Consider the following 12340-nt stretch of genomic DNA (forward strand, 5'->3'; position numbering starts at 1 on the left):
ATCCTGTGTTTAAAGTGTTAACCCGTGTGTATGCGCATCCCCCTGGCGCAGAACGCGCACGTGGAGACGAAGAGACCAGCGCGTTATACGATTGTTAGCATTGTTATTTCTGTACAATCATCATAAACACGTTATAATCGCTTTCTGAAGCTGTCAGAGAGAAGTGTGTTATCTGATCTCGGGGTTGACGGCGTGTTTTTTTAAGGGCTGTCCTGCGCCTGGAGCCGCTGTCGTGGGCGGAGTCTCAAATTGCGCTCTGCTGCCTAGACACGCGCACTACATAGGGGCGTGACCAGGCGGCTTCCGCGCATTGTGTAGGGCGCTACAAAGGGCACTTGTGTGAGATTTAGGACGCAGCCTGGAGCAGTTTGAACAGGCTATTATGGACGCCACGTGTTTAGTGAAAGCTCATAATACTGTGTAATGGCTGATTGGAAAGCACTTTTAATCTATTCTTGTCCATGAATATCTATAAAATTATTCCCAAAACTCAATTCTCTTCCTTTTCTCTTTAGTGTGCTGCTACAAGAAGTATTTGTCTGTTTCCATCCAATCAGATTTTAGCTTTCACATCACGTGTTGCTTGATGACTTTTGCGTTGAACCAATCAGATTTCGAGTTGGAGACACCAGGGCCGTCTAGAAGGCGTCCAGGAACGTCGCCATTTTTATGCCTTTTGATTGGCTGATCAGAGAGCTCGAATATGCAGCAAACTGCACAAACTCGAATATATTCGTGTGGATTTAATAGCTGTGGTTTTTTTTTTTTTATTCCCCAATGACTGACAGGAGAAGAAAGCGATTTGGTCGCACTTACAATGACATTTACAGGACGGACTTTTTAAGAAAAGAGGAACATCGTGAGAAAACGTCACCAAAACACTTCAAAACAGTCGTTCAGCTTTTTTTAATGAAGTTTTATGAAGTTTTTTGACACAAAAAAAACCCCGAAATGCATGGCCCGGCAACTGCTGATGGTTTATCTTCAAAACATTGTACAGTGACCTTCTGATCCACCCTGATTCTATACATTTAGATGGAGATCTCTTCTACTGGAGACCAATCTGTCAAGCTGAGAAAGGTTCTGGAACCATCCTTATGAAACATCCTTAATGATCCATGGAGTTTCTGAGCAACTCAAGAACTTTGAGGATTGATTTGGACCAGCTACAATCGGCTCAGGAGCACCAACCAGTGAACACCTCCACAAGGGTTTCACTGGAATGATGGCCTCTCGAGTTTTTTTTCTTATAGGAAGTAAACTTATAAATTCAACTTTATATCCTATTTATCTCAGTGAAGCTGCTTTGGGACCATGTCCATTGTTAAGGTGGAGGAGGAGGGTGAAGTCCACAGGAGCCAAATCTGGAAGTGAGTTAATGGATGGATCGTTGTTCGACGATCATCATGCACAAGTTGCCGAACGGTTGAGCTCGGTCTTCCCGATCTCTCGTCATCTTCTGGGCATGTTCTTGAAACGCGAAACACCTCGAACGATCCGTTGCAGCGCCACCGCATGGCAAACGCTCGTGTCGCGCCAAACGTCCCTGTGGCAGATGTGCCCAGTTCATGTACACGCAGCATTAATGAGAATCAGTTGACAGGTTAAAGTTCAGTTTGTTGTGTTTATCATGAAGATAAAGCTGAAGGGCGTCAATGATCGTGCTTGTGGATATTGAAGCTGCTTTTTACTCATGAAAAAAAGAATTCAGACCACAAACCTGTAATCCAACTGAGGTTCTAGAGAACGTCCTAATCTCCCTACACACCTGGAACTAGTCAGGGTCATTACCAGCTGGTGGTTATCGGTGATGTGAGATGTGTTGAGTTTCTAAGTTAGGAATCATTAATGAGAAATTGAAGGTTGTGTGAGGTATCCGTCATGGATGAGCGATGGTAAGAGGTTCCAAATGTTCTACCTTCAAAACTGTAAACCTTCCTGAAAACCAATTGACCAATCAGACTGCAGTCTCTTCTCAAAAAGAGCAAAAAATAAATGTCATTTTTTTTCTCAGGTAACTTTTCTTCCATTAAGGCCGTCGCTCGAGATGTTCTCAGGAAACACGGAGCGCGAGGAATACGAAGACGAGTTGTACGCCGAGGAAGAGGACGATGGTGACTCCGAGCCTGACAGCGATCTCGAGTTCCAGCTCTATTCCCAGCTCCACTACTGCACCGATGACCAGGAGAAACTTCCAGAGAACCAGCAAAGCTCTGGACACGAGGCTCAGGAAGCTCAAGAACCTGGCCAGAGAGTCCAGCTTCACGCTGCTCCTCCTGACGATGCTATTCTGATCGACTCGGGCCCGGACGTCATAACGGTCTCGGATAACACCGAGGAGGAGGAGAGCGTGTGCGCCGGGAAAGGTCAGAGGTCAAAAGGGAAGGGGGCGACTCCTGTTCCACAGCTTCAGCATCACCTCCTCGAGAACGTGGTGGTCCTGGATTCGGAGTCGGACCAGAGCTCTGATTCGGGATTGATCCCGCCGTATGTGGTGGATCCCGATTTGGATTCGGATTCAGACTCGGATTCGGACGGATTGGAGAGCTGGATGATTCTCGGTCGGGAAAAGGAGGAAGGAGACCAGGACATACAGCTTAACGTCTTCACAGTGCGCAACAGGGACGAGCCAGGTGCGTGTGTGTGTGTGCGTGCGTGTGTGCGTGCGTGTGTGCGTGCGTGTGTGCGTGCGTGTGTGCGTGCGTGTGCGCGTGCGTGTGCGCGTGTGTGTGTGCGTGTGTGTGTGTGTGATATCATACAGTGTGTAGATAAAAGCTGAACGGTGTGCGCGCGTTTTTTTTTTTTTCCCCTTCGAAACACCGTCCTGGGAAGACACGTCCGCATGTAAAACGTCGGCGGAGATTACAGACGGAGAATGTTTCTGTCTGCGCGTTTTACATGCGCGCGTTTTACACGTGAAAGAGGCAATGAGGGGAATCTTCTTCCTGTGTGCGCCGGAGGAAACAAAGCAGCTAACAAAGCAAGTCTCATGTCAGCGAGACAGACTTTAATCAGAGATGAATAAAAACAGGGCTGATAAACTTTCTCTCTTTTTTCCTTTTTTTATGCACCTTGGCCTCTGTATCAGTTTGCTCCTGGTCGTATCTCCGATTGTTAAGAACTGGTAGTTCAGTAGTTAAGGCTCTGGACTACTGATCAGAGGTTTGAGCCCCCAAGATGCCACTTTGTAGCGCCATTCGAATCTGAACGGTGACGCAATCGGTGTAAATCAACATTTGTATTGTGTCTTGCAAGACGGCAAGTTGACAACGAATAAAAACGTAAAAAAAAAAAAAAATCTATATAAAATTTAATACAACGTTGTTTGACAATTTTTGTTACGCAGATATTTTGTTCATTTCCGACGATACAGTCGTCCCTCGTCTATTGTGGCAGTTATGTGGCAAAAACGTCAAATTTCCACGATAAATTGTTTAAGCCATAAATCGTCCTCCCACAGTCTTTAAACACACCCAGAAAACATTTGCAAGAACAAAGCGAGATGAATATTTATTAAATTTGTAGAAATATGACCTATAGTGAGTACTGTACAGTACTGTAGCATAGCCTATGCATAGTTTCCCTGCATGTTTATTGGTTGAAGTGTCCTGTGATGTCAAAAAGGGGCGGCGTTATCAAGCTAAATAAATAATAATAATAAAAGCTAACTTCACAATTAGCTGATCAGGTTAACCTGCCAACCCTTTCATTTTCTTTTCTTATTTATCCCACACCTCATTGCGTTTGAAAAGGGCGACCCCGCAGTGTACTGGTAGCATTTGACAGGAACTATTAAAAAGAAAGCTGACCACAATGTTATCAAGCCTTGGATTGAACCCACACAAGGTTGCATACTTATACAATTCAATTTAATAGAAATTTTATTTCTTAGTGACTTCTAAAGCACGGCCCTTTCACAAATAGGCCTTTGTAGTGCATTCTTTTCCCGTTCTGTCTTCAGGAAAGATGCAGCTCTACCTCTGCCATGTTAATCTGTATTCTATGTGACTCTTAGGGCATAAATCGGTCTCCGTAGTGTTGTTGATGCTGAAAGTAACTGCATTCCTTTTTTCGCCGTTTTCTTTCCTTCTCCCTCTTTTCTCACGCGACTCCTTCCTCAGTAGGTATGGGTACCTTACTCATTCGTTCCCTGTCTCCTTTCTTTCTTCCTTCCTTCTTCACTTCTCTTATTTTTCTTTATCATTCGTTATTCATCCCTCACGTTCTGTCTCTGCGTTTTTTTTCTCTCTATCTCTCGTCCTCCCTCCTTCTGTCTATCTGTCTCGTCCCCCTCTTGTCCCCCCCCGTCGTTTGAAAAGGCTTGGACTACGGCGGGTTCGTGGGCCTGCTGTTTCTGCTCTGCTGCTCAAGCCTCATGTGTAGAGAATGGGAGCCCCAGTCCAGGCCACCACACACACTCACAGAGAGAAAGAGAGAAAGAGAGAGAGAGAGAGAGAGAGAGAGAGAGAGAGAGAGAGAGAGAGAGAGAGAGAGAGAGAGAGAGAGAAACAGAATCAGAGAGAGAGAGAGAGAGAAAGAGGGATGGGTGACTTGTAAGGGGGGTAAAAAGGGAGTCCTTTTCTGTCTCCTTCTTTGCTCTTCGTCTCTTCCCTTTCCTGTTCTTTGATTCTTTATCCCCTCTCAGTCTCTGATCTCTGGAGTTTGACTTTGAGACTTGCAACCAATAGGGGTGTGTGTGGGGTGTGTGTGTGTGTGTGGGGTGTGTGAGAGATTTTGGGAAGTCGACTTGCATGAGGAAACAGACACTCGAGCCGTTTCAAACAAATACAGTTTTTTAATAAACATGAAACCCCTTTAAACGATTTATTCTGACAAAAAAAACCTTCTAAATATTACATTCAGAATATTAAAATTTAACGCCGTCCATTGAGGCGTCCAAATCTCAAACTTTCAGGCTCACCGTTCAAGCGGATACACTCGTGAGAACACCGTTGCCAAGCAACTAGGTAATATGGACTCTGAGTACACGCTAGCCGACGATGAAAGGTGATGATTTAGCTAGCTACGTCTTTTATACACTTTTATAGAAAGCTACAGTGATCATAGAAACCAGTCAGAAGTGTTACGATGTCAATGTGTAGGTTGATTGTTAAAACTAGACGCACTGTTGCTATAAACGAGGCTTAGCTAGCTACTGTATTTGTGTCTTGCCTAACAATAGAGTGACAATAGAACAAGATATAAATATTAGGAGAAATATTTTTTACCTCAGAAATGTTGGCCAATTGCCCCAAAAAAACCCATTAGGCAGAAATTATATACTGTGAACCTACTTCGCTTCAATCGCTAGCTGAAATCCAACATTACATTGCAACCTTTGGGCAAAAGATAATGATTCAGCGAAAGTCTTTTATACAGATTTATTGAAAGCGATAGTGATCCTGGAAACCAGTCATAAGTGCTGCAATCTTAATATTCACCTCCGATATCTTGGGGTATTGTTAAAACTAGACACACTGTTGCTATAAACGAGGCTTAGCTAGCTAGCTAATGTATAAAAATATCAGTAAATATCAGGAGTACGAATATTTACCTCAGATATGTTGGTAAATTGCTAATAAAAACATCCTTGAGGCAAGAATTTTATACTTTGAACCAACATTAATCGCTAACTGAAATTCGACATTACATTACAACCTTTTGGTAAAAGATAGTGATTTTTCTGAAGTTTTTGATATCGATTTTTAGAAAGCCACAGCGATCCTGAAAACCAGTCAAAAAGTTTGGGGACATCGAAATTTACCTCAGACCTGTTGATAAATTGCTATTAAAAAACCTTTTTAAGGCCAAAAAGTAATACTGTGATCCATTAACCTTTACCCAAAATCCAACAGAAGTCATCAAGTTCTACGACTTGAACAGTGAAGTAATTATACGTTCTGAGTTTAACATAATTCTGGTTTTAATATTCCATATTGAATATTCGTGAAGGTGGTATATAAGAGCATAAGATATGCTGTGTGCTATCTTTTTGAAAATCCTTTTGCCACAGTTATTTTCCATTCGCTGTAATAATAACCTTTTCTGTGAAGATGTTCCACTAGATTTTGTGAGGATTTGTGCTCCTTTCACAAGGGTGTTAGTAAAGACTGGTACTGATGTAGATGATGGTTGAGGAGGTTACTGAGGTTCCTGGGGTGCATTCATCCCAAAGGTGTTTAGTTGGCCCTCCATAGCAGGAGAATTTCCACATCTTCCAACCCATGTAAAGCAGATCATCATGAAGCTGGCTTTGTGCATGTTGTCATGCTGGAACAGGTTTGGGTCTTCTAGTTCAAGTGAAGGACAAAATTCTGTGCTACCTCATACAGAGACAATTGTGTGCTTCCAGCTGCTGTGGTTTGGGGAAGAACCACATCTGGCTGGAAAAATCAGGTGTCCCAATACTTTTGGTGAACGTGAAATAAAATGGCCGACTATTACAGGGCCACTTCTGTTGAATATTCTATATTTAATATTTATTTTTGTTTGAGGGAAATATCGCACGTGTGAACCTTGTAATCAGTTTGTTGGCGTGTGTGTGTGCAAAATCCAGAGTGGAACCAAGGGCGAAAGGTGTGTGTGTGTGTGTGTGTGTGTGTGTGTGTGTGTGTGTGTGTGTGTGTGTGTGTGTGTGTGTGTGTGTGCTGGCGTTCATGGTTATGATTTTGGTGATGGAAGATGAATAATTGAAACGGTTACAGCACCCATATAGTTTTTCTTTTACATTTTATGCCAGTGTCAGGGCGGACAATTGAAATTGGACATTGTCTGAGTGTGTGTGTGTTTGTGTGTGTGTAAGTATGGTGTTACAATATCTGACAAACAAGCAGAGAGTTCTGGACAGCGGTGACTAATTTCATTTGGCCGCTGAAAAGCCGAACACAGATGCGGAGACACACAAATCCGGTCGTCCCGCAGCGGCCTTGCGGCGCGTGTCTGCTGCAGCTGGTGCTGATAAAACACAAGACAATGTGATTAGTGCATGTTTTCATTTCGGGATCCACACACACACACACACACACACACACCATGGAAACGTGAACGAGGGTTCAGGCTATTGTTATACGGACGGATTCCACACTAGGTATAATCAAGAGTGAGGTGGTGTGACTGTGCATCCTCATGCGTTATTCCTCTTTCTGAAAATCAGCAGACTGACACTGGAGACTCCTTACATACTCCCTTGTTCCACATACAGTATATGGGCAAAAGCATTAGGACCCCTGACTTTCCCAGGCAGATGTTTTTCCTCACCAAATTGTTCCCGCAAAAACGGAGGCACAATAGCATGAACTGCTCCCTTCACTTTCGAATTACGAAACACAACCCAGTTCCAACATGATCGTGTCCACAAAGCAAGCTCCGTGAAGATATACTTTACATGGGTTGAAAGATGTCGAAGAACTCCCGTGGGAACCTTCTCACCTCACCTACATCAGTACCTGACTTTACTAAAACCCTTGAATGAATCTGAAACACAGCTCCATAAAATCATCTTTCCAGAAGATCGGAGCTCATTATACAGTGAGGAAAATAAGTATTTGAACACCCTGCTATTTTGCAAGTTCTCCCACTTAGAAATCATGGAGGGGTCTGAAATTGTCATCGTAGGTGCATGTCCTCTGTGAGAGACATAATCTAAAAAAAAAAATCCAGAAATCACAATGTATGATTTTTAAACTATTTATTTGTATGATACAGCTGCAAATAAGTATTTGAACACCTGAGAAAGTCAATGTTAATATTTGGTACAGTAGCATTTGTTTGACGTCAAACGTTTCCTCTAGGTTTTCCCCAGCTTTGCACACACTGCAGGAGGGATTTTGGCCCACTCCTCCACACAGATCTTCTCTAGATCAGTCAGGTTTCTGGCCTGTCACTGAGAAACACAGAGTTTGAGCTCCCTCCAAAGATTCTCTATTGGGTTTAGGTCTGGAGACTGGCTAGGCCACACCAGAACCTTGATATGTTTCCCACAGAGCCACTCCTTGGTTATCCTGGCTGTGTGCTTCAGGTCATTGTCATGTTGGAAGACCCAGCCTCGACCCATCTTCAATGCTCTAACTGAGGGAAGGAGGTTGTTCCCCAAAATCTCGCAATACATGGCCCCGGTCATCCTCTTCTTAATACAGTGCAGTCGCCCTGTCCCATGTGCAGAAAAACACCCCCAAAGCATGATACTACCACCCCCATGCTTCACAGTAGGGATGGTGTTCTTGGGATGGTACTAATCATTCTTCTTCCTCCAAACACGTTTAGTGGAATTATGACCCAAAAGTTCTATTTTGGTCGCATCTGACCACATGACTTTCTCCCATGACTCCTCTGGATCATCCAAATGGTCATTGGCAAACTTAAGACGTGCCTGGACATGTGCTGGTTTAAGCAGGGGAACCTTCCGTGCCATGCATGATTTCAAACCATGACGTCTTAGTGTATTACCAACAGTAACCTTGGAAACGGTGGTCCCAGCTCTTTACAGGTCATTGACCAGCTCCTCCCATGTAGTTCTGGGCTGATTTCTCACCTTCCTTAGGATCATTGAGACCCCACGAGGTGAGATCTTGCATGGAGCCCCAGTCCGAGGGAGATTGACAGTCATGTTTAGCTTCTTCCATTTTCTAATGATTGCTCCAACAGTGGACCTTTTTTCACCAAGCTGCTTGGCAATTTCCCCGTAGCCCTTTCCAGCCTTGTGGAGGTGTACAATTTTGTCTCTAGTGTCTTTGGACAGCTCTTTGGTCTTGGCCATGTTAGTAGTTGGATTCTTACTGATTGTATGGGGTGGACAGGTGTCTTTATGCAGCTAACGACCTCAAACAGGTGCATCTAATTTAGGATAATAAATGTAGTGGAGGTGGACATTTTAAAGGCAGACTAACAGGTTTTTGAGGGTCAGAATTCTAGCTGATAGACAGGTGTTCAAATACTTATTTGCAGCTGTATCATACAAATAAAAAGTATAAAAATCATATATTGTGATTTCTGGATTTTTTTTTTTAGATTATGTCTCTCACAGTGGATATGCACCTACGATGACAATTTCAGACCCCTCCATGATTTCTAAGTGGGAGAACTTGCAAAATAGCAGGGTGTTCAAATACTTATTTTCCCCACTGTAAAAGCAAATAGACACTAAACGTGGAATGGGATGTTCAAAAAGAAGAACATACCAATCATACGCTTACTAAAGGCCTTCTGACGAATCAAAATCAAGCATTCTGCAGCAATGCGGTGCGATTTATTTGTTTTATTGCACGTCGTTATTTCTATTTATTTCGAACATATTTGAAGGTAAAGTTTTCATATCTCGAACAGTTTATTTTTTCAGCACGGTGTGCTGTAACTTTAAGCGTACAGGCTTAATGTGAGAGTGTCGTGTCGTGTCATGGTAGTCGGTCAACATTGTTAGTTGGGGGCAAAACAAAATTAGGCTGCACTTATAGTTAAACTTCATTTAGTGGTCAACCGTTTCTTTTTTTTTTTCTTTTTTCCCCCCACATCCTTCCATCTCCCTCCCCTTTCCTTTTTATCCCCCTTGCTGTCGCCTCTTGATCACCAAACTTTGTTTTGAGCTTTGGGGCACTCGGGCCTGAGAGCTCCCGAGTATGTATTTACGAGTGTGTGTGTGTGTGTGTGTGTGTGTGTGACCCTGTGATAAAGGTAAGACTATTTATTTATTTTGCACTTAATTTCAAATCAAATGCGACGTAAGTCACAGATTTACGCAGACACGTGACGGCCAGTTGCTGTTGCTTCTGGCAAAACTGATATAAAAATATCAAGTCAAAAAAAAAAATAAAAGTCAGCAACTAGTACCGTATTGCATTCTGCACTTTTATGTCCATAGTTAACTCGCTAAAATTTACATTTTGTATCAACAATTCTTTGTTGAATGTAAATAAATTTCTTCATATCTTAATGCAGGTGGTACTTACTGTGCTACGGCCTACACTTCCCACCTGATAACTGTTGAAAGGCTAGCTCAATAAAAAGAGAAAAAATACTTTATCATGAACTGTAGCCTGAGTTAGCTACGTAAAATCATGTCAATTTTTTTTTCAACCTATAGCTGCTTCTTATGATTAATTATTTATTTATTTATTACATTTTCTAGATTAATTTAACTAGCAAAAACAGATTTCACTTAACTGACCTGTTTATTAGGAAGTTTTGTTTATTTATGGTTTTGTACAAAAAAATTTGTGTAAATTAAAACTTGGTCTGTATTAGCTACTTAGATTTTCCTTTTCAGGTAAAACTCACCTGAGCTTAGCTAGCAAAAACTGACGTAGCGACATTTAACTTCATTTGAATGTTGATTGATATGGCTCGGGCAAGTCTGATTAAACTCGGCTATATTTCGCTTGGTCAGGATTTTTCATTGTTCCAACAAATACGCAGATTTTTCTACAAGTTGTTTTTGGATATTTTTTTCAGGAGTCCAGCGCGATTCAAAACTCTGATCTAACAAGATTAATCGAATTTCAGACATCAACACGTTCACACTTAGCAGTTTGGAAAGCATGCTACTTTCATCCCTTTGTTTTTAATTGTAGATTATCTTCATTCACATTCCACTGTCCTTATCCCGAACAAGCCTCAGATCCTACATAGCTTTATTAATTTATTTGCATATTTATTTATTATTTCCTTTACTTACTTACTAATCTATTTATTTATTTTCATGCGTGCTTATCTTTCTATTCATTCTTCTTGCTTTCTTAACCATTTAGGTATATTTTATTTATGGAATTTTTTAAGAACATTGATTTACTTGCCTATTTTTTATTTTATTTTATTTATTATTTTTCTATTTGTTTTTACCTGCGTATATATTTATTAACTTACTTTCTCTCTTAACATTTTATTATTATTATTTTTTGTTGTTGTTGATGATTTACTTGTTTACCTATTTATTAAATTTTTTTTTTTTTATATTTTAATATTTTTATTTATCTATTTACTCGCTTACTTATCTTCTATCTATTTATCTATCCTATCAATTAATTCTGTGTATTTATTCTTATTTTATATCTGTCACTTTATTTGTATTTATTTAGTTTTAGTTTTTTTTATTTATATATTTGCTTACATACTTGCTTAATTATCTTTTACACTGTAATTTATTAGTTTTTTATTAGTTTATTTTATACACTGCACTTTCCACTCTGGCCACTGACTAATACATACTTAATATTTAATACTCTATTTATTAGTACACGATGGGGTGCGTATGTGTGTGTTTGTGTGTATGTGTGTGTGTGTTGCGGGTACATACCCCATCCTGCAAAAGTCTCTCGCCTAAACACTGTATTGTGTGTAAAAGTGTGTAACCGTTCTGTAGATGTGTGTAAGGATGAGGAAGAGGTTGAGGAAGGACGTGTCTACACACTACACATTCTCGGAGATGAGCTTGTGTGTGTGTGTGTGTGTGTGTGTGTGTGTGTGTGTATGTGTGTGTGTGTGTGTGTGTGTATACGTGTATACTTATGCTAATCACAAGAGGTGTGTGTGCATTGGGTGTGAGTGAGGGAGCATTGTGTATATGTGTGTGTGTATGTGTGTGTGTGGGGGGGGGGGTGTATGGGGCGTATGGGGCAGGATAGGCATCGGCCCTTATCTGGGCACCGCAGTGCCACTTCAGCTGAAACACCACACCCATTTCTCCACTCTGTGTTTGAACAGACAGACACACACACACACACACACACACACACACACACACACACACACACACACACACACACACAAAAAAAAACATGAAATCACTTAAGAATGAGAGCCGTTTGTTCAGTGTCCAGATTTCCGACATTTTAACATATCCTTTTATACAATTGAATTGCTTGTGATTTTTTTTATTAGATTTGAGTTTTTACACCTAAAATAAAAAATGTATAAAATTTAGCGTGTTCTTTTTTCCTCTACACTGGTACTTTTCCAAAAGTTGGTGTTGCAGTGAAGCTAGCCTTGATTAGACTAGCTGGTTAAGGTCAGCTTTTCGGTTGTCATGGTTACAACCTTATTTATTTTTCATGATTTCACGCTTAGGTTTTATTCCGTCTGCCCAGTTTTACTCGTGCACGTGTGCAGGTAAAGACCAGAACCAGATCGTGGAATATCATTTAACCGTAAATCGAAACAAATTTACTCGCGAAAAGTTCTGGAAAGCTTTTCAACACCACATTTCAGAAAAAAAATCCACACAATTCCTGTTTCTGTTGAACCCCCGCCACAAGCGTAGACGTAGACTAATCCCGTATTTGAGACTCGGCTTGCACCCTCGCTTTTAGAGCCTGGCTGTTTGGGTGGGCTTTAGCATGGGACAGCAGGTAGC

At 41.4% G+C, this 12340-nt stretch overlaps 1 protein-coding gene and 1 long non-coding RNA gene across 2 annotated transcripts in view; one reads left to right on the forward strand and one right to left on the reverse strand.

The window, feature by feature from the left end:
* zcchc7 (zinc finger, CCHC domain containing 7) overlaps positions 1–12340 on the forward strand; it is a 42868-nt gene that overhangs the window by 228 nt on the left and 30300 nt on the right. The window contains exon 2 of the mRNA XM_083532892.1: positions 2035–2633. Within this exon, the coding sequence (XP_083389018.1) occupies positions 2048–2633 (586 nt within the window). The 5' untranslated portion in view covers positions 2035–2047. The remainder of the gene's footprint in view (positions 1–2034; positions 2634–12340) is intronic.
* Positions 4776–11489, reverse strand: LOC310721407. The gene is made up of 2 exons (XR_014532028.1): positions 11285–11489; positions 4776–6954 (listed from the first exon to the last, which is right to left on the reverse strand). It is a non-coding gene; the product is annotated as an uncharacterized lncRNA (long non-coding RNA).

Source organism: Silurus aristotelis (genome assembly GCF_946808225.1).
Source record: "Silurus aristotelis genome assembly, chromosome: 27".
Taxonomy (NCBI): Eukaryota; Metazoa; Chordata; class Actinopteri; order Siluriformes; family Siluridae; genus Silurus; species Silurus aristotelis.